Source organism: Panulirus ornatus, chromosome 20, assembly GCF_036320965.1.
Source record: "Panulirus ornatus isolate Po-2019 chromosome 20, ASM3632096v1, whole genome shotgun sequence".
Lineage (NCBI taxonomy): Eukaryota > Metazoa > Arthropoda > Malacostraca > Decapoda > Palinuridae > Panulirus > Panulirus ornatus.
The window spans coordinates 10,576,150-10,604,126 of NC_092243.1; the positions used below are offsets into that span (position 1 = coordinate 10,576,150).

General features: G+C 41.2%; 1 protein-coding gene across 1 annotated transcript; it reads left to right on the top strand.

The window, feature by feature from the left end:
- Positions 1–1,443: 1,443 nt before the first annotated feature.
- On the top strand, positions 1,444–26,912 carry LOC139755922 (tryptase beta-2-like). The gene is made up of 7 exons (XM_071674678.1): positions 1,444–1,893; positions 8,153–8,763; positions 18,463–18,658; positions 19,457–19,571; positions 20,769–20,937; positions 22,135–22,280; positions 23,462–26,912. Exons 2-7 carry the CDS (start codon positions 8,574–8,576, stop codon positions 23,627–23,629), a joined length of 984 nt encoding a protein of 327 aa, XP_071530779.1. The 5' UTR covers positions 1,444–1,893; positions 8,153–8,573; the 3' UTR covers positions 23,630–26,912.
- The last annotated feature ends 1,065 nt before the right edge of the window (positions 26,913–27,977 follow it).

A 27,977-nucleotide genomic window follows, 5' to 3' on the forward strand; every position in this document is an offset into this window, starting at 1 on the left:
CAATACGAAAGGGCAATGACTGTGTTTGGAGGCAGAGGTATGTATAAGGCTCCAGCCACATGTGGAGGTAAACATCAATAACTCTTGGTTACACTTGAACCTGGAAACGCTATCAGTGGGATGTAGTTGAGAGTGGAGGTGATGATGACAATGAACAGGTGTATAAGAGGGTAATAAAAGCAGGCTACACCTGTATGAGGAGGTGAGACAAGCAGGCTATACCTGTATGAGGAGGACGTTCGAGTAAGCTACACTCATACAAGAAGGTAATACAAGCAGCCAAAAGGTAAATGTGAGGTCAGCACTAAACAGGACAAAGCTGAATGTAGAAATAGAACAAATAAACCACTGCGTAGGCAGATAACACCAATGGAATTCAACTTGTAGAGGGTATAACAGCAGGCTACAGGCAGACTTGATTGTAACGTTATCCTACCCATCTACTCATGGAAGCAATACAAACACTACAGTATCATACAGCGAGTTATAAATTCCAGCTGTATTCCTTATGGAGGAAATCCAGGTTGTTTTCGGGTGCGGGTAAGACCATGGCGTGGCGTGGGTGTAGTGGCGTTCCTCTGGGCGGTTGGTGGAGTCACCCTGTTTATAAAATGGTTAAAAGCTGAGGGACGACCCTCGCCGCTGCCAGAGAAAGTCGGCAAGGACGCACATTCGGTGTTGCTCAGGGCTGCCAACCGCTCCACTTGTCAACAAACAATTTACTCTGAAAATATTCTCTGTGAATGACCGTTTGGAGTTCCGTTTTCTTTACAAGTCATTGCATATTGTCAGAAACGGTAAAGCTTTCTTATAAAAGTTGATACTGGGGGGTATTTTTGGAGTTATATCTGAGTGTTGAGGCGTAAACTTCAAATTGCGTTGATGTTTGGCGTTGGCCAGCCTGGTGGAGAATGAGGGTAGAGATATGGGTCAACCAACACTCGAGACTCGTTGAGTTTCGTTCACAAGTAATGCTGATAGGTACGCTTTCTAATTTTCCCTAGTGCATTCACTCACCAACAGATGATTTGGAATGTATATATCTGTTGAGATAGAATTTACTAATTGGCCTTTGATTACGTACGTGATGGGAAGAATCAGCTTTAAGATATAAAGAGAATCTATGACTGAATCATTGTTCAAGTTGCGGAGCTTACGAGACGTTTTTTTTTCCCTCCGAAGTTCGTAAACTTCACAAATGTTCGTCTTGAATGACATGACAACAGCTAAAGCACCCTGTATGAAACCCAGGATACATAATAGTGTGTCGTTTAGAAGAACGCCTCGTATGACTACATTTGTTGAGGATAGACACACAGGTTGTTAATGAAGGCTTTAAGGGAGGCGTTGACAGAAGATGGCTAGTGGGTTGGGGACCATTGGGGTCGGGTATTGGGGGGGTGGGAGCGCTGGCAATGGCGATTGGTGGAGGTGGTGGAGGCGGTGTGTGTGTGTGTGTGTTCCTCGTGGTTTTCCGAGCAGTTGGAAGTCGAGTGTTGTGGCTGGCGGTGGTGAGGGTGGGGATAGCTTGTTGTCTTCGTTCACGTCCTTTAGTGTAAGCGGTCTTACTCTGTGAACGCTGGCGAGGCGTCACACGGACACTCGTGTGTGTAGTAGTAGTAGAAAACTGTGACACAGGAGTTCGCTGAGCCTAACAGTCTATCCTTAGTGGTGGTGAGATGTGTGCCGGGTTTTTCCTCCCCCCCGTGACGTGCTTGCTTCCCGATAACACGGCAGGTCATTGAACCTAGGGATCACAGTGAGCTGCAGATATTGTTTGCTCTTCAAGACATTCCTCGGAAATACGGGAGACTACACGGAGGTCCTTGTCTCTAGACTGTGGATTTAGGCAGACCACAAGTGCTGGCGACGACACTACACGATCGTCAACAGGTTAGTTTGGTGTTCCTGTGGTGCATGGGACTTTGTAGATTAAGGGCAAATATTCAGTTATGAGTTATTTTTTTCTTGAAGTATGATACCTCTCGACAGAAGCATATTTTGTTTTTATTAAGGGAAAGTATAAAGCGTGATATTGGTTGAGTAATGCATGCTTTCACCTGGACATGGGTATAGTGTTACGGAGGAACGTCCTTGAAGCGTAAACAGGTAGAGATAATGACCACCTGTTTTGCCACGCACATTAGGTGCTATCTAATGCATTACCTGTAGGCGATACATTGCAGTTTACGTTGCTGTACATGATATGAGAGATCCCCCTCTAAAGCGGTACTCGGTTTTCTCTCATTACGAAGCCGCTTGAGTACAAGCTCTTAATGATAGTTTAGATGCCTTCAAATAGTCATAACTTCGTAAAAGTAGTAAACTATGGGGGTTTTGTTTTCTTGGGAAGATAATGTTTTAAGTTGACTCATATATTCTAATTGTCTGACTAAAGACAATGATGAGAACCTTTGTAAAAGCTATTGATGATTGGCTATTATGGTAATTTAACTGACACTTTAGTAGTCGAGAGCTACATGCACACGGAGCACATCTGACACAAACCAATAGCTACCATCCTCCAAAATCAACCAGACACAATACTGACAGATCATACCTGACGACGAATTGACCTGACAAGCACTAGACAAACGCCTTTGCAACCCATTCTTGAAGACCACCTCACCAGACATACACCCATCTGAAACTATGCTCCCCAGGAGTATACGAATTACTCTTTCTCGTCTGCATTCCTAGCATTACCCATCCTTCCAACACTACAAACATTGAATCACCACATCACAAGATCCCTTATGCTTAGGATGCAAACTTTTTACACCGAACTCTTGCTCCTCAGCTGTCATGTGCTCACACCCCCACCACACACACACACACACACACGCATGACCACACATTTTGACATATGTTCTTGACCTGCGGAAAACCTTGCCCCATCTTGTATTACAATATCTAAAAGACAGAACAGAAGGAGCAGACAAGCGAGGAGTGCTTATCTAAGGCTTAGGGATGGGTTGTCTGAACTTGCGTGGGTGTGACTCGGATGAGGAGAGACATCGGGGAGGGAGACCTGGATGCTTTGGTTGAGTGAAACTGAGCTTAAGGGAAAGGGGAAAAAAAATGGATTGGGAATGCCCAGTTTTGTATGAAGGCAAGAGTTAAGAGGATGATGGCACATCTGCTGAAAAGGGAGTCGTGTGAATGCGTTAGTGTAAAAGGAAGATTCTGAAAAAGGGGTCGTCGAATGACCCCAAGTTCAAGAGTCGAACCACATTTTATGTTTATCGCAACATCTGCTGGAAAGTCACTTGTCTTCAGACTTCGTACCGTTATTTTTTTAGGAAATGCCAAATTTAATGATGGGGAACTATTCTAGCTTAATAAACATGGTTTTGTTGAACAAGCTTGTTTATTCAGAATATCATATATGTTCCTCTATCCTCAAAAGTACCAATTTCAACACTGAATAAACTTGTTCTCGGTTGTATACTTTGTCATCAGTGTATTGTATGATATTTATTTTTTGATAAACTATTTTTTTTTTCTTAAGATCATCGAACCTCTGCTTGGTCCGGCACGGGTCTTTGCCTCTTGACGGGCCCGTTCCTTGCAAGTTTCTATACGAGGTCTTCTGAGACTAGGCTCCCCGAGAATCGAACCTTGGGTCATCAGTTATGTCAGCCAGGACCCCAACCAAGGTCGTGATAGACTAAAACAGTATCCCTTGCGTAAACGTTCTCTGATTCACAGACCCCACGAGATAAACAGGTACTGCAGCTGACGACGCAGAGGCTTAGGAAGGCTAAATTTTTTAATCGGCTCTCAAAGCACCACGGCATCGTAAATAGATATCAGTCATGTACACACACGATTATCCGATGTAAACTACCACTAGACAGCCCCGAGAATGGAACCATTGGGTTACGTTACCTGGCTGTCACAATGATTTTTAAAAGCCTTCCTCCTAAACCCGAGCGGTAGCGACAGTATGTTCATCTGTGTAAAGGATGTGCGATGCATCTTCGAAACTTTGGAAGTCAGAAAACGGTTATGTAGGTGGAGGGGGATACTGTCTTAGCACATCGGTGGCTGAAGCGTTAGGTTAGGCTACGTGGCTGTCGCGCTGCGTTCAGGTAGTTAATTTAAACTTGCATAACACCACAACTTTCTCGGAAGAAATTCGCCTCATCAGGTGTTTGCTTTTCTTTAATTTTCAACACACAACACAAGCACAGAGACCTGTACGCCCTCTTACCGCCTTGCCAGAGAGCATTGTCTTGGTGGTCAGAGAATCTATATTCAGTTTGCTAAGACAGAGGACTTAAATAGAGGCTTGGGATCCAAGTTTCAATGTTCATTAACTAACTGGCCTAATTTTCAAGACAAGTATGTTATCTCTAATTACCGGCACACTAGTTATAAAAAGGTGACACAGACAACTCGAGAATATTGTTGTTTTAAAGTCAGTGTAACGAGGTATTTCTTTAGATATATCAAAATATTCGTCTGTTTGTATATTCCATTTTCTATCATTAACGGTAAACTGCTACCTTTTTTTTTTTTTTTACCTATTTGAATTTAGGTTGACGTATGACATCTATAGGGAAGGTCCACAAGACTTGATTCTGAGATAAAAATCCGTAGGCTTTTTACACCAAGCTTCTCTCTCTCTCTCTCTCTCTCTCTCTCTCTCTCTCTCTCTCTCTCTCTCTCTCTCTCTCTCTTGCATAAAACAACAGTACATCATTTCTTGTTGCTTTCAGAGCAGCACAAAAAAAGGAAAAAAAAATTGACCCAAATACCTAAGTCGGAAGATGAACTTCTCGGTCAGTCAGGTGGATTTTCCTGCATGTGTAGCGGTCTATGCTGTGTGCTTTGGTCACCACCGCGTCCCCTTCTGTCCACCTCCCATTGGCAGCATGGGTTAGGCTGAGCTGGCAGTAGGCATACAATAGCAGCATAGATTGCGTCTGGTGAGTCTCTAGTGGTTAGCATAGTATCAGCGTAGCGTCACAAATATGCCTTGTGTTGATAAGCCCCAATGATATGTATGAATATATATATATATATATATATATATATATATATATATATATATATATATATATATATATATATATATTATCCAGATGTCTTAGCGACGAGTTTAGCATATCTCTGATAACAGCTTCGAGGGGGACCGGTTAGCGGTGCGCTAGGCTGCTATTTTTTGTGTTGTCGCCCTCATCAGCGTTGCAAGCAAAAAGGGTCTCGGTGCGTGCTTTAGGAAGCAGGAATGCGTGGGATGCGTTGTAACGGTCGGTCTTTAACTATGTTACAACCTCCGAAGACACAAAAGGGGTGTGTTTTGTTATATTTCTTGAGAGTTGTTGAGACCACTGAGCTCGAATTTTAAAGTGTTGGTTAGGTATCCTATATCGATGGTGTAAGAGCAGAATGTAACTCTCTCTCTCTCTCTCTCTCTCTCTCTCTCTCTCTCTCTCTCTCTCTATATATATATATATATATATATATATATATATATATATATATATATATATATTCCGTGCACACCCTTTGAGTCCCTTTACACACACACATGCACACATTATTTCATCAATACAGTTAACTGTTTGTACTGTACGCTAGGAGCAGCAGTTCTACACTCGTGTTGCCTTATCACTTGAACTCTACCCGGTGTAACTTTTTAAAATCATGGACGCCGTCCGTGTTTACACTTTCATCACACTGTGTGTAAACAGAACTTACATAAAAAACCGCATGAGTGTGTGTGTGTGTGTGTGTGTGTGTGTGTGTGTGAGTATCAGTCCAGAGCACCTGTTGCTCACCAGCCAGCCCCTCCCTCCCCAACAGCTGACAAGCGACCATTGAAAGCCACGCACGTAGCCAACATATGGACAGCCCCTCACTTTGAAGAGGAACCCGTGTTGTGATGTTAGCTCTGGCTAGGCTACCTGGTTAGGTTAGGTGGGCCTTAGGCCTAGTCAACTGCCGGGGTAATAACCACAAACTGAATTATCTTGGACACCTTCTTCAGGTATTAACAAGCACAGCACTTATTATATATATATATATATATATATATATATATATATATATATATATATATATATATATATATATGCAAATAAATCACAAATGAACATGTGACTGATGAATATACAGGTAGCCACAAGGGAAAGGAAAAGCAAATATTCAATCACTTTCATTCTACTTGTATATATATATATATATATATATATATATATATATATATATATATATATATATATATATATATATATACAAGTAGAATGAAAGTGATTGAATATTTGCTTTTCCTTTCCCTTGTGGCTATATATATATATATATATATATATATATATATATATATATATATATATATATATATATATATATTTATATATATATATATATATATATATATACCTCTATGGGGATATCGCAACGCTTAGGAAGCCAGCCACGTCCACCTGGCGGGATCACAGGTCATAACGTGTGATGTGCAGGGCAACTGATCGTTAAGTGTCTAGTGTCTTCATTATGGTAGTTGCATCATGGGCATGACGGGTTCTTTGCTGTGTTACAACTGTGTTTGTAATATTGGAGCTGTGGCCACAGCGCTAATGTGAAAGAGTAACTCGTATTTGTCTAGGGAGTGTACTTTCTGATGGGTTGTATGTATGTATGGTATGGTAGGGCGGTGTTTAAGACTGGGTTGATTTGGGGTGGACAGTTTTAGTGCTTGTCGGCTCATTTCAATATTTGCATGCTTCGTATTTTTGTGTTTGTTGGGGAAGGTTGTCAGGCTGAGAGAGAGAGAGAGAGAGAGAGAGAGAGAGAGAGAGAGAGAGAGAGAGAGAGAGAATCTGTTACTATAGGTTTCTAATGGGGAAGGCAGAGATCAATTCTACTATTTCTACTTGCGGGATGATCATTGGTTATAGAGTGGTTTGGATGTGATGCTGAAAGGAACTGAGCATCGAACATGTTAACATGGGACTGTATCAGGTTAATGTATGTTTCATGGTGATGATGTTGAGTGCTTTCGGTTTCCAAGTAGCTAGTGATTGTTTTGAGTGTTCTTATTTACATTTTATTTTGTAGCTTTGTCGTATTTCTCCATGACAAGGTGGATGACCGCGTAGGTGAGGCATGGTTTAGGGTGGAGCGATTGCTTTGCTTGTAGAGTTTACTATTGGGACTTTTTTTTTCCTTGTCCAGATCTGCTATAAGTAAGTGTTTCTGGGTGTTTAATTTGCTAGTTTTCTTTATGCTGTTGCTTGTGAAGTTTGGGTGAATGAAGAAAAGCTGATTAATTTTTTTCATAGAGGGAATGATTGGCCATGCAAACCTTATGTGGAAAAGTAGCCAGTGCTCCAGTTGTGTAATGTAATGTTGTATATTTGTTGCTGCATGATCGTCTGCATATGATGAGAGAATCTTCCCACTGTGGTCTGCAAAAGGTTACGGAGAGTCGTGAAGGAACAGATCGGAGAGAGAGAGAACTGCTTCTTGGGAACTCCATTGTAGATCTGAAGAATTTTGGTAGTGAAGCCGCCGTGAGCGACACTGGCTAGGTGGCTAACTGTGAAGGTGGCTACAACCTCTTTTTTTTTTTCAATGTTGTGATGGGTAGCATCAAGTATCGTGTGTGAAGATAGGTTTTTTGAGGATATCAAATGCTTTTTTGATGATTATTGTCACTAATACTGTGCGGGAAGGTGGGGTGGAGGTTTGAGGTTGGTTGAACCCATCCAAGGATATGTTTTGTGATGTCTGCGGCACTTGAGCGCTCTAAAGTCATGGTGTGTGGTTGAGAGTAGGGTATTTTGCTTGATTCTGATGTGAATTTGTTATCCAAAGAGTTTGGGTACTGAAAATCTTAGACATACAGGGCAATTTGAAGAGGGGCAGTTGGGTGGTTTGAAGGGTATTACGTTAGCAAGTATCCAGACGTATGGGATTGTATTGTATGCACAATATATATATATATATATATATATATATATATATATATATATATATATATATATATATATATATATATATATATGATATGTGTATATACAGATAGATTGATAGATTACTGAAACGAGAAAGTATTTATGGAAAATGTATATCTGGCGTGTTGATCACACTACAGCATCGTATTTGACGTGTTTCAGTTAATCTTTATTCTATCTTGCAGGTTTGAAGCTGGAATGGGAGAGTGTAAGCATTTGGAAAAAGAAAAAAGTTAACGATGAAATCTCAGCGTGGAATAAATAATGAAAAATGACTCTACGGTTAGGTAGATACTGAGGCGATCGATAATGATCAGTGTTACCTGACCTGAACTTGATTGGGACATCTTCAGTGAAATGTGTCCAGGTGTGAAGACTTCGGTGGCTGGAGCTGCAGTGACCAACATTCCCTTCGTGATGCGAGAGGTGGAGCGGCAGTGAAATACCACTTGTCTCGTAATGACCCCAAGTTATATAGAAAAAAGAGAGAATAAGTAACTTCAGTGACGCAAAACGAAACGCCACAATTACGCAAGTCCATCCGTAGTGACTCCAGTTAGCTGATCTTGTGACGAACAGAGACTATGTGGGGAAAACTGAGGGAGGATGAGTACCTCGCCGTCAGAAGGCAGCAGCTATGCGGAGGGCAGGAACCAGCAGGTGGTGGTGGTGGTGGTGGATGGTGATAGTGTGGTGACCAGCCGCCCCCAGAAGCTGTTGGTGGCTCTTGTGGTCGCCTTCCTCTGCTGCTGCCTCGCCTCTGGAGGCGTTGAGGCTGCCATCAACCACCGCTCGTGTGAGTACCTTTCTATATAATCTCATAAGGAGAAAAAGAAAGACATCTAATGATAGTTGTGGTGTCTCCTTCTATTCTCGTAAAGCTAAGTGGTGGAATTCCCTTCCTTCTTTTGTCTTTCCATCTTCATATGACCTTTCTTCTTGTAAGACTTAGGTCCATAAACATTGACGAAGCCACTGATGAATTTCTTCTTTATTCAACTTTTTTTTTCTTTCTTTCAGCCGAGATAACCTCGATTGAGTCATGTTGTGCCTTTGCTATGTATGTCACTGTATAATCATGTATGTTTGAGGGTATTGGTGGTCGATTTCCGACCTCATACCCAATCAGCAGTCGACAGCTGTTTGTTTCCATCACTGTACATACCCATACACCGAACATCTAGGCTGAGCCCCATCATCAATTCGCCTTCCTTCTTTCTTTCTCTTTCCTCTCTCTTTCTCTCTCACTCACCAAGACCTCCTCCTACCAGCGCCTCCCAAATTCTTCAACTCCCAAAACCTTTCCCCAATAATTAACAACATTCGAAAGCGATTTTAAGGGCTCTGTATCAGTGCATAGATACAACTGTACACCTATATATACAGAATGTGAACATACCCCCTATTGCAACTTTCACAGGGACTTTTACGAACACTTCGTATAGTTGTATGCATACACTCAGGCAGCTATAAGGAAAAACTGGGAGTGTTTACGCTGTCAAATGTAAGACATGTAAGATGTACACACACACTGGTCAGACCGGTAATAAATAACTGAGATGCTATTGGCACAGTCATTCAGTACGCAGAGACGACCACAGTCATGCCGTCGCTAAGCATTGGGAAGAAAGCGTTCACCCTGTAGACCGTAACATCCCAAGTCACATTGTACCCATCATCTGATTATGTTACACTTAGTGTAACTGAATCTGTCTTAGATTGATGATATAAAGAACTTTAATTTGTCCTCAGGTAACTTTGAAGCACAACCATAATCAAACAAATCATATTGAAAGCATTATCAATTGACGATAACATAAGAAAAGAATTATCAAGTAACGATAACATAAGAAAAGTAGTTAAACACACAACCTCTCTAACACAGCCTTCCTTCACCACAAGGCATCCCCCCTACTTTCCCTTTAACGGTTGGGCCAGTGTATACATCATGGCAGTGACAAGATGGAGTGTGTGTGTGTTGGTGTTGGGCTTTAAAATTTAAAATTTAAGAATTGTTTGCACATGATGAGGCGTATTGTCTCCCTGAAACGAAGTGTAGCATGCATGGAAAAATACATGTATTAAATGTTATTTGAATTCCTATCAAAGTGCTATTTCATCATATATATATATATATATATATATATATATATATATATATATATATATATATATATATATATATATATATATATATATATATATGAACTGATTTATAAACACATTTGCTGCCTTTTTCTGTAGTACGGGCTATGGTTTGGTCCCCGGTCAAAACGATGTTGGTTGAAGAATATAAAGATCCATTTTCTCTTTTACGTTTGTATAGGCCCATTTTCTTCCTTACGTTCGACGCACAGCCTCAAGAGGTGGTGTTTTTGGGGGACTTCGAAGCCCTGTGTGGAAGGTGTAGCCACCCACAACCTTGACCAGGAGCCTATTGGTGAAGGTTGTTTTCTCGCCTGTCACACCTAAGATTATTTGCGAGAATCATAATGTTAGACATTGTTGATTTTCTCTCTCTAGTTGGTACTGATTCTGAGTTCAGTTTTACGTAAATGATTTATAGATTGTAAAAGTTAGTGTATATTAGTTAATTGGTTGAGTATGATATATATATATATATATATATATATATATATATATATATATATATATATATATATATATTCTGCACTGCTAGATGCCTGACTTTTTCATTCGCTGTGATCCATTAAGCTGTTGCTACAGGCGAGCAACTCGTCACTCATGCATGGCAGCTGTGGTTGAAGTCATGACAGTGTGGGAATTTTTCATGAGTTGATGACACTACAGATTTCTTTCTTTCCTTTTTCTTTCTTTGTTTTTACCTCTTTTTTTTTTTTTACCTGTGCAAATTATGACCTGTTTTCCGGGCTTCTGTTGTGCTTATGGGAATAAAACGTTTCGTTGGAGTGATGAGTGTCGATCTAGTGTGATGGAGTGATGAGTATCGAGCTAGTCGGATGGAGTGATGAGTGTCGAGCTAATGGGATGGAGTGATGAGTGTCGAGCTAATGGGATGGAGTGATGAGTGTCGAGCTAGTGGGATGGAGTGATGAGTTTCGAGTTAGTGTGATGGAGTGATGAGTGTCGAGCTAATGTGATGGAGTGATGAGTGTCGAGCTTGTGGGATGGTGTGATGGGTGTTGAGCTAGTGGGATGGAGTGATGAGTTTTGAGCTAGTGTGATGGAGTGATGAGTGTCAAGCTATTATGATGGAGTGATGAGTGTCAAGCTATTATGATGGAGTGATGAGTGTCAAGCTATTATGATGGAGTGATGAGTGTCGAACTAGTGTGATGGAGTGATGAATGTCGAGCTAGTGTGATGGAGCGATGAGTGTCGAGCTAGTATGATGGAGCGATGAGTATCGAGCTAGTATGATAGAGTCATGAGTATCGAGCGAGTGGGATGGAGTGATGAGTGTCGAACTATTATGATGGAGTGATGAGTATCAAATGAGTATGATGAGCTGGCAGAGCATGAGTTGCGCCGGAGTGAGTGATCAGCGTTGAGTCAGAGTGGAGCGTTGGAGTCATGAATGATGTCGACTCACCGCTGTAGGGAGTGATGAGTGTTGACTCACTGTACCCACCGCCGGCAGCACCCACCTCCTCACCCACGTCAACGCTCCGGAATCCGAGACATAAATGGGCCACATTTTAGTACCATCGCCCGACTTTCTCCTGAAACAGTTCGGAAATGACGGAGGGGGCGTGAAACACTTGCTCGTTCGGAGCCGCGGGCTCTCTCTCTCTCTCTCTCTCTCTCTCTCTCTCTCTCTCTCTCTCTCTCTCTCTCTCTCTCTCTCTCTCTCTCGAATATTTTCTCCCGATAGAAAATGTGTGTGTGTTTGTGTGTGTGTGTGTGTGAGAGAGAGAGAGAGAGAGAGAGAGAGAGAGAGAGAGAGAGAGAGAGAGAGAGAGAAGAGAGTATGCGTGCTTCTTCCTTACGGGTCTTTACGGCGATGCTTTTGACGGAAGGCAAGGCCAGCGCGTAGCGCTCACCGCAAGGAAAAAACCTAGGGTATTACGAAGGACGTGTCGCGTGAGTTACGTGTTGTCAAGTGTTACGTGTGTGTGTGTGTGAGGGAGAGAGAGAGAGAGAGAGAGAGAGAGAGAGAGAGAGAGAGAGAGAGAAGAAAGTGGGACATTTAACGAGTGCGACACACAACATACCAACGTACAGGCTTGACAGGAGCGCTGGGGCCGGGATCTCACCGGGCGTTTTTGATACATCACTTGGACGGCGTCGTACTGGGAATGGAGAGAAATCAGGGAGCAGCGTTTCCAACTCGCTCTCCCTCTCGCCTCTTGCCTCACATTTGCTTCCTCGTCCCACCCTCCCGGAGGACCCCTCCTGAGTCACTCAGCCCCTTCCCTCCTGCTGCTGCTGCTGAGAGGCGCGAGTCACTCAGCGCTTCCCTTCTCCTCCTCCTCCCGCTGAGAGGGGCGAGTCACTCGGCCCTACCCTCCTCCTCCTCCTCCTGCTGAGAGGGGCGAGTCACTCGGCCCTTCCTTCCTCCTCCTCCTCCTGCTGAGAGGGGCGAGTCACTCGGCCATTCCTTCCTCCTCCTCCTCCTCCTCCTCCTGCTGAGAGGGGCGAGTCACTCGGCCCTTCCCTCCTCCTCCTCCTCCTGCTGAGAGGCGCGAGTCACTCAGCCCTTCCCTCCTCCTCCTCCTCCTGCTGAGAGGGGCGAGTCACTCGGCCATTCCTTCCTCCTCCTCCTCCTCCTCCTGCTGAGAGGGACGAGTCACTCGGCCCTACCCTCCTCCTGCTGCTGTTGCTGCTGAGAGGCGCCCACTGCGATGCAGATGTGACCACAGATCCAAGACTGACGCCTGTGTCAGGCCGTGCTGCCGCCACCCCCAGGAACACCTGGAGAGACCGTTTTCTTTTCTTTTGAAGGATCCTTCTCCTCCTCCTACTCCTCCTGCTGACGGTGGTGGTGAGAGTGGCAAACGACTCGAAGGGGCGTAAGAGAGGTAGTTGGTGGTGGTCGGCTTGGGCGGCGGCGTCCAGCCCTTGCTGTTTGTGGTGGGTAAATGCCGCACTGGCCGGCCCACCAGGCTCCTACTCTTCTTCCTCCTCCTCCTCCATTGGGGGATCTCTGTGGTGTGGTGGTCGAGGTAATGATGAGAGTGATGATGGTAGAGTCGGGTGATGAGCAGGAGTCTGGACATCACAGCGTTGTTGAGGAAGAATATAAATTGTTGTGGATGATGAGGAGGAGGAGTTGGTTGGTGGTCGAGACTGGATAGGGTCGTGGCGTTGGAGTTGTTGGTGGTTTGGATCGGTCCTCTTGCTGTCCGAAGTACATCACGTGAGCAACTATGTCGCTGCTTCATCTCGGCGACAGGTCAGACCCGCCAGGGGGTCTCTGATGCAAGGGGAAACAGAGCGTCGCACACTGTCGTCCAGTCAAGTCAGTCACACCCCAGATGCCCGAGAGAGCTCTCCCCGAGGCAGAATATTGCCACCTCGATGATCATCGAGAGAGAGAGAGAGATGATACGAGTCGTCTTTAGACCCAGTAACATCCTGACCCTGAGGTGTGCCCGACTTAAGATGCTGCTCAGGTCTGGAATGCAGGTTACGAACGCCTCAAGAATGTATGAATATAGAAACCACGACGGGGATAAATCTGCCCACGCCAATGGTGGAATCATTCAGGGGATTTATGTAGGATATAGCTCACGATCTCTCTGGTTGAAGACTGGTAATGATGGCAGTGTGTGAGTTATTAGGTATCCAGAGCCAGAGTTGGCAATACAGTGATGGCAGGCAAGTGTGGAGAATGGCAATTACGGGAAGTTTGACGATGGAGGATTGATATGTTGCCGGGGAAATATATATAAGAGGGAGGTGAGGCTGATGAAGGAAGAAGAAGAAGAAGAGGGAGGAGATTGATGGAGAAAAGAGAAAGATAGAATCTCCAAGTGAATGAATCCTTCTCTTCATTCTCTTCCTTCTTCTTCTTCTTCTTCTTCTTCTTCTTCTTCTTCCTCTTTTTCTTCTTCTTCTTCTTCTTCTTCTTCTTCTTCTTCTTCTTCTTCTTCTTCTTCCTCTCGACGGAGGAGGAAAGTTAATGATGAAAGTCGAGAGAAAATCAAGGGATCTTGTGAGAGACGGATGACCTCCCCTCACCTCCTACAGCCTTCCATATAGCGACGTTCTCTATCCATGATGAGGGATAATCTCAATCCATGACGGTAGACAGAGTCACACCCATTTGCTCTGGCCCCCCTCCTAACCCCCAAGCTCTGCAGGAGTCGTCACGACTCGACCAATATAATGGCGAAGTATTATGTCTAGGGAGAGAGGTTAGCTCCTTTGCCTTTAATATTGGCGGATTATTATTTTTCTGTGAAGGAGAGGATCTCTGTGGGTAAGGTCCTGTGAGGGACGGTGCCAGTGAAGGACAGGGGTACAGCATCCTAGACAAGAAAGAATAGGACGTGATGTGATCCTGATAATATCAAAACAGCTTTAGAGGTTTACGAAGGCTGAATTACAGGATTGATGGATGCAGCAACATAGAGATTTACACACACACACACACACACACACACACACACACACACACACACACACACACACGGGCCTTCGTGGTGTAATGCGTAGCATTACCGACCCTAAGTCATCGCGGGCTCGCCCGGGGTCGGTTGCGTATAGGTACGAATCGTGGGTGTGGTAATTGGCCCACAGGCAGTCCCAACTGTTCATTCTTCCTTTGGGATTGGTCGGTGTATGGATACCCGGCGTAGATGGGGATGGGGGATATGTATACACATGGTACCATATATATATATACAAAGTTAAGAGAGAAGGGGCGACACACATAGCAATCACACAAGAGTGTTGCACTTCTTCCTCTCCTGTACACATAGGTGGTTAGATTCTTAATGAAAGCCATACAAAGACTAATTAGGAAAACAGTCTTTACAACATTCTGGAAGACTTAGTTAATCTCCGAATTTTGCTTGAAATTTCCCTCCCACAGCTTACCTTCCCATGGAAGCATTCCCTGTATACCTTCCTCTCGTCCCCCCACTCTTGACCCAGTCTCTCCTGGCAACTCAGCACACAGGCCTCTTTTCCACCAGCTCACTCACTTTCACCGCCCCTTTCCCACGCTTGTCACTTCCTCTTTTTCCTAAAACCACGGCAGACTTTCCCACTCGCCTCTAGCGAAAGGTAAATTGGACATCTCGCCAGCTGCCTCTCTCAGCACCTGTATATCCAACAACATCTTTAAACTCGTGTTACCACGTAAGCCAACAATGTCCCTGAACCTACAAACCCCACTCACCCATGTATGCCTATTGATGCACTTTTTAAACCATGTTTATACCCAATCCCCAACTCCTTTTTTTTCCCGGTACACAGCTCGAAAAGCTGTTTATTCCCCATTTTCGTTTCCATGGGGCTCCTAATGTCACTCGAATTATATATGCCTCCAACGATCACATCATCCACTTTTGCATTCAGGTCCTCTATCGCCAAGATCCGATCCCTTGTATCTAAGTTGGCGGTGAAACAATTTGGCATCTCCCCCAGCTCCACGAAAATGCATCTATTTCTCTCCTGAGATCTCTTAATACCAGGTGTATGTGTACTAACAATCACCCACCTGTCGTTGGCTACTCTCATTCCAACAACCCACATCAGTCCTCAACCTCCTTCCTTACACTGTTCAACACAGCCCGACACCTCGTCCTTCATCTAAGTGCCACGCACTCCTTCGTTCTTGCCATTCGACTTCATGCCACTCACAGCCAGAACATCCAGGTTCCTCTCCCCAAAGCATAGAAGCCGTCTGTCCCTTCTTCTCACTCATTCAGACACCCCAGCCTGAAGCTTCGAGCAGAAATCCTTGTCGTGGTTCCTCTTGTCCCTGTATTTGGAAAATGATATTACGAGAAGGGGAGGCTTTCAAAGCTGATATATATATATATATATATATATATATATATATATATATATATATATATATATATATATATATATATAACCACAACGAAAATTGAACACGGTAAGTTCCCAAGTGCACTTTCGTGTAATCACAGTCAGTTGATATACAAGAAGAAACGTAACTAAGACGCCATTTGTAAACAAGCGTTTCCAGATGTTGGTGTTCGGGTTGATGGTGTTCGGGTCTGGCATCATGCCTGTCATAAAGTTTTCATTACGTGAACAGGAAAGGGGACTGTTTACAGATTTTGCGTACGACAAAGCTATCCAAATTGTATAGACCTTTACTAATATAAATGATACAATTCTTTGTGTATTTAGTAATAGAAGATTCAATGATATTTCTCGTGGTGAAGGAGTTACAGTTAATAACTGAATTAGCGTTACTCCAATCAATACAATGGTCATAATTTTTAACATGATTAAACAAGACATTTGAATCTTGTCCTGTTATTATACTATATTTAGGTTGCTTAAGTCTAACATAAAGATCCTTATCAGTCTGCCCAACATATATTATAGGTTTTACAGGGTATTCTGTAAACACAGCCCGCAGAATTCATGGTGAGTTTTTGATTAGATGATTAGATAGAAGGATGAATGGATGAGTAGGGGTTAGGTCGATAGGTGAATGGATTAATAGATTGGTGGGTTGAATGACTGAATGAAAGTTGGATGGTTGAATGGATTGATGAGTTGAATGGATGGTTGGACAGATGAATATCTGCAATGTATACATGATCAGCTAAGCTGTGTGGTGTTTACATAGGCTTTGCAAGCTTCTGCCACAAACAGCTTGACATATCGACGTAATAATGCATATTGATCTCAGACCGAGCTCCGTGGATAGAAACAAGCCCCTGAGACCGACATAAGAATGGTATAATGGACGGTTAAATAGATGGGTAGTGGATAATATACCAGAGTGAATAGATTAGACGAACAGAGAATGAAGGCACAGATGGAATCATGAGTCAATAAATTAGATGAGTTAACTGTTAAACCAGTGGTTTAACAAACCTACATTCTTAGCACATCAACTTGGGAGAGTTTTAATTCAATATTGACCTAAACTGGAATAGCGGTTTATGAGGCTTAAGTCCCACTTGTTAGACTGTGTGTGTGTGGGGGGGGGGGGCGATTTAGGTCAGGTTTCCGTCAACTTCGCGACAAATAAAGAAAAAGAAGAATAACGACAATTGCACGAAGAAAACGGGGTCTCTCGCTAACACAGTCGCTCCTTCGAATATAAATCCGGTACGTTAATTTCATTGGGGAGGAATTTGTATTAACATGGTACAGTAAACTGTTAAGTATTTAGTCTTTCACTATACGTGTGGGTAAAAGGGCTGTCCTGTTAGATAATTAGATGGATGGTAACGCTATTCTTTTAATGTAATCTACTGACTGTGGATTATGATAAGGTAATTCATTCAGATACCATTTGTAAAGGTGACATGAAAAAATATTCTTTTTCTTTGGATTCTCGTCAACATCGTATCCATGGGTCTTACCGCCGTACCCAGGGGTCGTACTATCGTTGGCAAGGGCTCAGTGGTCGTACCTTCGTGCTCAAGGGTCGCACCGTCGCACTCGAGGGTCATACCGTCATGCTCAAGAGTCTTATCACCATGCTCAAGGGTCGTACCGTCGTACTCAAGGGTCGTACCGTCATGCTCAAGAGTCGTGCCACCATGCTCAAGGGTCGTACCGTCGTACTCAAGGGTCGTGCCGCTGTGCTCCTTAAGTCGTGCCATTTTCCTCAAGGGTCGTACCTCTTGGCTCAAAGTTTTGTACCGTCGTGTTCTAGGGGTCGTACTGTCGTTCCCTAGAGGGCATTACACGCCCTTAGCTTCCTCCAGCTATACCTTGTCAAACCATGAGCTATAGTAACCCACAAAGTCAGTAGGAAATGATATCAGGGTGATTATAATATTCCGTTTCTAGACCCAAGTTCAAAGCTAAAAAATTATAGATACATAAACTAAAAGAAAAGGTATATCTATCAAAGCCAACGTCTTAGCATACACTACTGTACCTAATAACCTTGCTCTTATTCACACACACACACACACCATGAAAGAGAGAAGGATGAGGGGTGACCTGATCACAGCCTTTAGATTTTAAAACCAGCTTGAAATAAATTGTGACCAGTTCCGTGAAAGATGCAAGGATACAAAGCCAAAGTCCACAATATAGAATTTCAGAAGAAACTTCTTAGAATGGATATAGCGAAGTAGTTCTAGAACAAGTTTAGTAGATAGTGATTGTAAATAGTTTAAAAAGTTTTCTGAGAGCAGACAGTATTGATGGGGCCCAATGAATGTAGCACTGCCTCTCCATAATTGTACAAAGAGATGATTACTCATACATACACACACACATACATACATATAGATTGTGCATAGATGGAAAGATATCTAGATATACAGATAGGAAATAAGCAGTGTAAGGCAAGAGAGGCAGACAAATCAGGCTAAACAGAAAAACTTCTTCCCAACAGTCTGTGGTGAATCAGCCTACAGCCATCGCTACTACATGAGGATCGTTGGCGGTCGGAGTGTGGTGTCTGGGGAGTGGCCCTGGCAGGTGGCCCTTCAGCAGAAGGACCCGTACAGTGGAGAGCGGCTTGGCCAGCACTGTGGCGGTACCCTCATACATCCGTCATGGATCCTTACTGCTGCCCACTGCATCGTCGAGTGAGTAGGTTCTGGTGTCTTACAGTAGGGGGTCTCATTCATGACTGCTGAGTAAACTGTGATGATTCTAGTTTGAATGGCTTAAATGATTCATTGAAGATGTATTTTGTTATAAGTATAAGCTTTTTATTATATTGAATTTTTCATATCCACATAGTTATTACTTTAAAGAGATTGATATAATAGATATTCTAACTTTTGTAATTTTAGATATTAGATTTTTCAGAAAATGAATTAAGGTTAAAATGACCTTTGCTGTTGTTACAGCAGATAATTCTAAATTAAAAAAGTCAGCCATTTTTTATAGTTATAGCTGATCCTACAATGGTTTCGTGCCATTTACTTTCAAACCATTTGGTATCATGCCCCATATCCTCTTAAGATCAACTCACATTTCATGTAGTCAAAAAACTTTATGTCTCTCGCAGTTTCGTGCAGGATAATCACATAATCACTTTTTATTTCCATATCAAACCTACCACACTTGTCTTTTATATTGTCATTAAGAAAGCATCTTTTGTTTGCACTTGTGGGATTATCTTTGCTGAACTTCCAGATCTACATTAGAACTCATCATTCTCTCCCTTCCTCTCTTCTCTCATTCCTGTTCTTATTCCAGACCAAAGTAAATATCCTTTACTTTCACTGTCTTAAACCTTAAGAAATGTCTTAAACCTTAACAACTCTTCCAGGATCATCTTAAGCCATAATTAGTCTTACAAAATTTAGTCCTGCTCCCCATTTTTAACAGCATGTAAGTTGTTTGTGTGTCCCTATCAATAATGACTTCCTTCTCAGCCCGATCTTCAAGTTTGCGCTGCCACCACCCTTCTGGACGGTCAGGATTGGGGAGATCAGCCTCTCTGCTGAGACCCAGCGCCTCTATCCTGTCTCCAGGATCATCATACACAAGGTATGGACAATAAAGGAGAGTTGTATGTGGTAAAATGAGGTATGCCCATCAATACAGGAGAATAAAAGAAATGAGAGTGTAGTGATGTGATGTAAATTGATGTTTGCCAAAGAAAAAATGTTAGATACCCTTGAAAGACTTATCATTGTATGACCATGGACTTCTGTGGTGTAGCAGTCAGTGTTGGGGACTCTGAAGTATTCACGGGCTACCTAGGGTCGAGTCTGCATAGATTGGAATCCAGGTTGTGGTAGCCAGTCCACTAAAGTTAACCCAGCTCTTCATCCTGCCTTAGGGGCTGGTCAGTAAAATAGGTACCTAGCCTTGCTAAGATATATATATGACCCTTATGGGTCATGTCAAAGGTCTGTAAGGGCCAGGTCAAAGGTCAGTGGTGTGTTGAGATGTTATAAAGATAAGGGTGTAATGAAGATGGCTTTTGTCCTAACCCATACTCAGTTCAAAGGTATAAATGGTACTCAGGGTGTAATGAAGATGTGGTACAGTGAAAATGAAGGTGTTTTGGAGATGGTCTTTCATCTGAACTGTAGGATTCAGGTTAAGGCCAAGTAGTGTCAAAGGTGTAGTGAAGGTTAGGGTTTAGAGAAGGCTTTTGACCCAATCTCCAGAATGATTCAAGCTAAGTTGGAGGGTTGGCCACAAAAGATATTATAATAATCTTTCACCATTATCATGATTCAGTCATGATTAATCATACCTTAGCTACTAGTAAGTCATTTGCTTATTTTAGCTAATACCTCAAAAATGAAGAAATTCTGTTATCCTGTGTGACACCAGCGTTACTCTAAAGAAGTTGAAGGAATAACCTTTAAGATATGAATGGAATATAATAGAAAAAGTTTTGTGTCTTCCCCATGAATGAAATGGAAGAAATTTTTGTGTTGACGCAGATGACAAAGATAAGAATATACAGTACTATGATGTTAGTATAAAGTGTTTCTCAAAAGACATTAAGCATTTATCCTCACAATCAAATAATTTCTGTGAAATATGCCTTAGTACTCTGATCATGATACTTCTGATCAGGAACTCTTAATAATGTGTTCATTCAAGAGACATAAAGTATTTTCTTATGTTAAGATGTTTCAGAAATTTGAAGATCAATTTCTTTCGAACATCTGATGTTCTGAAATTAGTTATACACTGAAGCTTTTCTCATATGATTGTTATTTCCAGTTCTTTGATGCGACAACCTGGGACAATGACATTGCACTGGTGAAGCTTCGGAGACCCCTGGACCTGGAGGAACATGCGGGCCTTGTAAACACCATCTGTCTCCCATCCAGGAATATGTCTTTCCTTGGTCTCCAGTGCTCTGTCACCGGATGGGGCAGGACCAAGAAACGTAAGCATAGGCAATTTTTTTTTAGGAGAATTAGCAAACTTAAACTAGCAAGTAAAGTAAGAACAGGACTGTGAGTATCATAAACAGATGAGGGGAGGCCATTATAAGGACCATGAGCATTCAGAAAGGCTAAAGGTTGAGGAAATACTTGAAGAATCCTGAGAACAGACGTGATAGAATCTCCACACATAGGACATAATTACTAGAAGCAGCCGGGAGAAATGTTAAGGACTGTGAGTATGAGGGAAAGCTGAAAACTGAAGCTGGTCCAAAGGCAACATACCACAGAGGAAACTGGATCCAGCTGCTTAAGAACCAGGAATGGTTTCAATAGAAACATGACACTGCATTATCAGATATGGTTGACAGTCTAAGCTGTTCTAAACTACCTGAGTTTTAGAAACATCCAATGGCTGGAGCAAGAAATGGGAATAGAAGGTACGATAAAAGAACCATACAATCAAGAAGTCCTGAGAGTTAGACTTGGAGATGTGGAAGTCAGGAATAGTTGAAGGCAGGAACAAACTTGATTATCATAAAAAGCCGAGGTCAGCACCAAGTAAATTTTCCTGAACATTTGAGGGTAAAGCTTGTACTGTGCAGGGCTAGAACAGAACCAAGGGGTGCAGGATGAATATATGGTATTTTCTCTATGTAAAAATGGAAGAAAGAATTACCCATCATAGTGTTGTTCACAAGATTATGTGTTAGTCTTTATGGATGCTTTTCTAAAATGATTAATGAAAGAAGATAGTGACAGGCCTACTTACCAAAACATTATGTATGTATAAGTACATTAAGTATGTATATTCAGTGTACATATCAGAGTGGTTTCTCTTCATGATATCTTTGATATGTGCATTGGATTTCTGTCTCAGAATCCCTTTTTCAGTGATGAAGCAGCTATTTACTCCAAAGTCTTTAGTGAACTGCAAAATCACATGTAAATTGTGTGAACCCATCTCACTATGATAGGTTACCTTTGAGTAGAATATAATACAGTAATTTTCCAATATAAAAGCTATGAGTAACATTTTTCTTTATTTTCAATACAGTACAGTACAGTTGTTAGAATACCTTAATTCTTTGTTATTGCAGATCATTAATGTCAGTATATTCACTAGATCTCTTCCCAACATGGGTTCATGTTATTAACCAGTTTGGCTAAACACTACATTCGACTATTACACCCCGCAGAAGGGAGCAACTCTGACCTGCTGCAGACCATTCGTGTGCCTGTCATGACCAACAAGAAGTGTCAGCGTGCCTATAGAAAGGTCAGCCCCGTCAGCAGTCGAATGATTTGCGCTGGCTGGGACCTTGGTGGGATGGGACCCTGTGTCGTGAGTACTTCCTTCAGGATCTCGTCGTTCCTTCATTCCTTCCACTGCTGGTTGTCTCCCATGTACCTTCATTTCTTCCACTTCTGACTTGGTTTCTTAAGGACCTTCTCCAATCCCTCTACCACTGGTCATGTCCCTTACTGTCACCCTCTCCCATGTTGAAGTTATATTGCTATTGTTGCTAGTGAGATTGATTATGAATGTAATGATATCTTTTTTTTGTGGGGAGAGAATTAGGAAGAAAAAAAATTAGGCAGTGGTAAAGATGATGATAGGCCCTTTCACAGTAAATGCTTTATTCCTTTATTTAATCTTCCTTATTTCATGTACCTTTATTTACATCATTAAGTTCTTATGATGATGGTTATGGGATAGTGATGGCAATGATTATATTAAAGAGTCGATGTGCTTATCATAAGCACTACCAACATCTGCTGTACAACTTTTATCATATCTTTGTTTTTACCTCCATAATTTTTTTTACATTTTGTTTCTCACTTCATTTAACAAAAAACACCTATATGGTGTTTCCTCATGTAAAAATCATCATATAACTGTTGAAAAATTGGTTGTTGATTTTTTTAGTCTTCAAATCATGGAGTATCCTTGTATAATCAAAAAACAATGGGATGAATTATAAGTAGGTTCAAAGGAGGGGGACATTTGAAAATGAGGAATTTCTATGTTCTTGGGAAATTACTGACAATCTTAAATTGTTCTTTTTTAGTTTGTTGCTATGTGGCTGTACTTTCTAATGATATATGGCCAATTTTTAACAGATAATTACTGGATTCCTATGTGTTTTAGGATTTCATTCTTCCTAGTTTTGTTAAGCAGTGTTATTTACACTATTGTACTGTACGTCCTTGCCATTTGTTATGAACACTATAGTTTCTACTTTTCTTCTAGTTTTTCTCACAGTAGATTATCAGATTAAGAGAAATCTTCCACAGCCAAATACAATACTACCAAACCCTCTGAGTTTGAGTAAAAACTCATACAAATAAGATAATAATGATACAGAATGTTGGTATTGTTTTTAATGTGTTAGCACCTTAAAGCATCTAGTCTTGAAAAAAAAAAGCCAAGTATAACTGCAAAAAAAAAAAAAGTGATCAAGTTTCATTATACTCAAACATATAAGTGTGCATGGGTAATTATCCTGGTCTATCTTCCCCCAGGGTGACAGTGGTGGGCCACTCCAGTGTCGGACACGAGGAGGACCTTGGATCCAGGCAGGAATCACCTCATGGGGTGTGGGTTGTGCTGAGCCCTCATACCCTGGTGTCTACATCAGGGTCTCAGACTACCTTGACTGGATTTACAAGCATCTTGAGAAGAGCCGCTGAATGAGGCTATTTGTCTTACAGCCTTTAAGAAAGAATAAATCTGTGTTTTGGTGCATACATCTCTTAAAGTCTGGAAAGGAAAAAGTTACTGATTCTATCTTCAAAGGACAGTATATTTGTCCTTATTTTTAGCTTGAACCTCCATAGGTTTTGACTAAATCTTCAAGGTTCTTGGATTCTGTTTCCATGAACCTGAAGAACAGTTATGGAAAAGCCCACTCAGTAAGCAGATGAGACTGGTACAACAAAACCCTTTGATCCCTCCTTTAGGGTACACTGCTCTTTACTGAAGATTGAGAGAATGATGAGAATAGCCTGTATCCAAGAATGTGATATAGTCCCTTCCTCTGGTGAACTGAAAAAGAAATTATTAAAGATTCATCTCCATTAGTCAATATACAGCATATGAATGGAAGGTATGCTGATGGTGTTCTGGGGAAGAACATTGCTATTCTATGATCAGTTTTTGCAAATATGCAACAAAAAAGAAAAAATTCTTTTAACTGAAAAGACTGGTTTCTTTTGTGTATTTCACACTTAATACAATGCTTGAGTCTTTTTGTCAGCTGATGAGTTTTGTGTTGAGCCAGGTTATTGCTGCTTAGCAGATGCTGTATGATCATGCCAAAGTGAAATGTACCTCAAGACAATCTTTCCACATAGCAGGACTCCTAGTGCCACACATTTACTCATAATGGGAAGTTTTATTGATTAACTCTTCTGCCCCTTTTAGTTTGGCAAAGAGTAAATTGACTTTCACAGTCAAGCAAAATAATGTGGTGCGAAAATGAGCCATTGCTTCGAATGTACCTTTCATTAAGAAGCTGGATATCTTGTAAGATGTAATATAGAGAAATGCAGAATGTTTCTTTAGATGAAAATTTGTAAAAGATTTTCTAAAAATCTTGGAAATTATGCTATTAACTAACGTAAGTCTGTTTATCTATCTATATCTCTGACACCAGTCCGCAACTGAAATTCCCTCAAGCAGGGGGCCAAGGCAATAGAGTCTCTATAACTAGTGAACTCCAGGGACATTTCCTAGCCTTTAGTGCCTTGCCATTAACAGGCCACTGGCAGAGGGCAACTCTAGTGCAGTGTTTGCAGAGCTCCTACCTAATGTTCCTACTGACTACTTCTACCTAATGCTCCTGCCTAATGTTCCTACCTGCTACTTATACAAAAGTAATTCAACAAAATGATACCGACTTACTTCATATGTTTATATACATATATTGTAGATGTTATCCATATTCTATGTCGTCATGTGATATATTTCAGTTATGTTGACTGTAAATGAATTCTGTACTTACATTATTTTATTCATGAATGTTATGATTGTGACTCTGCCATGTACATGATTTAGAACTAGGATTTCTTACAAAGGGGAGAGTTAGTTTCATTCATATATGGATGATATCTAAGTTACTGTGCCTCCGAACTGATTTTCTGTCATCTTTACTAGTGGAATTTCAGGGAGAACAGAAAGCCAATACTCTCTCTCTCTCTGGTTATCAGTACTAGTAGTGTTTGATAATGAGTCAAGTTGTAATTTTTTCTTGACAATTAACAACCCATGCTTGCAATAGTGGGCTCTGACTGAAAAAAGAAAAAAAAGCTTTATGGTAATATAAGTTACTGTATATAATTTTTTTATGAAAAGATTTGGAAAATATCCTTATTCATACATTTTATATGTATATAACTGGAAGGCAAGTGCTAAGAGCAGCTTTCATTGAAACTAAAACCATGTTAGGGGAACTGACAGGATGGCAATAGTAACTGCTAAGTTGAGATTACCTGCATGAATGAACTTAGTTTGTAATTATTCGGTGGTCACCTACTCAGAGCGTCACCTTCATTTCACGTATATTGAGTCTCATTTCAGTATTCATTGCTAAGATTTATATAGATTCTTAAGAAATTGTAAAATTTTTTCCTTGGGCATCCCAGTTGAAAATAGTTTTCAGCAATTTGTGGTCTCTGTTGATAGTCCAGAGAAACATTCTAGACTTTTGTTGACTGGAAACCCATGTTAGAAGTTCATTGTTCACGTTTGACCACAACCATGCTGCATTTGTGCATAGTGAGACTAGGTTAGTTATCTGTACTCATCATTTATTTTTTTGGTACAAGCGCATGTAGTGCCAACTCTTGGTGACGGTTAGGTAGTACTGTATCTGTTTATCTATTTATTGATGTACATATAAACCACAGCCTTATGTGAAAGGTACTTTACATGATGTTATGGAGTGCCAGCTCATGAGTGAGAGACAATGTTAAGAAATAAAAATGTGAGGGGTCACTAGATGCCTCTGTTCTAGACCAATGAATGGATGCGAGGAGATGGGATGGACTTCCCTCTTTCCTTAGCTGGAGTACAGAGTGTACAAAATACAGTAAAGCTAAACATCCTGTAATGTGCCTTTCTAGGGGAGTGTTCCCTTTGATGAGAAGCCATAGGAGGGAGAAACCCAAGGTTTTTGTGTTGTGATGCACATGATAGGTTTGTCCAAGATGTGGTAACTGACTTTAAAATACACAGAAGCATTATGAATGAGACTGAATGGTTTTCTTCTAGATCAGGGATACAGTCAAACCACTGTTCAAACACGAAATCTCTTAACACCTGTCATTTTCAAATTATTTATTAATGGCCACCTGGCTTGTAATGAATATGGCCAGAGTGCACAGGAATCAGGTTCGTAAGAACACAGAAGACTTAAGAATGTAACTTATACCTAGATTTTTCCTTTAACAATAATTACCCATACAATAATTCTCATTTGTGATTAAAATTTCAAATGATATTTTACAAACATTAGTAGATGCCCAGAAAAATTCAAATAATTTTGTACGGTTCAAAAGCCATTTTTTACTTAAATTTTTGTATGCTGTATGTTTGATGTTTGGGACAGATTCTAACTTACTGATATTTAGTTGTTAATAGCCATCAAACCAACAAACATACATACAGCTATAACTATATGATAAGAGTAAAGAGTCATTTGTCCAGGAATTATGATGACCATCTTGACAATATTGCATTATGAGACTGATACTCCTTGGTACTCAAGGGCAGAGGATTGACTGTGACATAACTCATCTCAACTCTTCAACCTTGTCCTTCATGTGGTGACCGTCAAACAATCATTGTTACCATTATGTACACTGTTTGTTAGTATATATATAAAGTATGAATTGACTGTGATTGTTTTATCAAGTCTTGTGTGATATTTGTATGTTGACTGTTAAGAGTTCAAATTAATTATATGTTTAATAAGTGTTTTGTTTTAGTTATGCACACCACAAATAATATGAGGAGGAAGCATTGTTTGTGTCACAATAAAGAACAAAAATGTAATTATTTTGAGAGAAAGGTGATGTGGAATATTTTTCAAGATATATGAAGACAAGTTCAAAATTCCACACACCTGTAAAGCATGATTGTAGAAAGAAAGAGAGCAAATATCTACGGTATATACCTAAAGGTTTGAAATCAATACTTAATTTCAAAAGTAAGGAAATTTGTAAAATTCACTGGTTACACTGACATCTGTTTATGCTGCCAATGCTCATATCTATGCACTCTTTAATCTATCATGCTTAGCTGTAAGTCATATTTAATGAAGATGACATTTGATTTCTCTATCCTGATATATGTGTCATAGGTAGAGGGAACAAGGAGAAGCAGGAGACCAAACTGAACATGGAAGGATAGAGTGAAAGAGATTTTGAGCGATCAGTGCCTGAACATACAGGAAGGTGAAAGGCATACAAAGAATAGAGTAAATTGCAACGATATGGTGTACCTGGGTTGATATGCCATCAATGGACTGAACCAGAGCATGTGAGACATCTGGGGTAAACCATGGAAAGTTCTGTGGGGCCTGGATGTGGATAGGGAGCTGTGGTTTCGGTGCATTACACATGACATGTAGAGACTTGAGTGTGAATGAATGTGGCCTTTTTTGTCTGTTTTCCTGGTGCTATCTCACTGAAGCAGAGCAGGGGGTAGCGATGCTGTTTTCTGTGGGGCGGGGTAGTGCCAAGAATGGCTGAAGGTAAGCAAGTATGAATATGTCTATGTACGTATATGTATGTATATGTGCGTGTATGGGTGTTTATGTATATATATTTGTATATGAGTGGATAGGCCATTCTTCGTCTGTTTCCTGGTGATACCTCACTGACACGGGAAATAATAATTAGAAGAAAAATTTATTATTATCATACTTAATCACTGTTTCCCACATCAGCAAGATAGTACTAGGAAACAGACGATGAATGGCCCATCCACTCATATACACATATATATGTACATAAATACCCGTACATGCACATATAC

Bases quoted from the DNA above. Each gene is read 5' to 3' on its own strand.
- LOC139755922 (XM_071674678.1), top strand. From the start codon at position 8,574: ATGAGTACCTCGCCGTCAGAAGGCAGCAGCTATGCGGAGGGCAGGAAC. The intron at 8,764-18,462 runs GTGAGTACCTTT...TCTTCCCAACAG, and splicing joins TGCCATCAACCACCGCTCGT to TCTGTGGTGAATCAGCCTAC. The intron at 22,281-23,461 runs GTGAGTACTTCC...ATCTTCCCCCAG, and splicing joins GTGGGATGGGACCCTGTGTC to GGTGACAGTGGTGGGCCACT.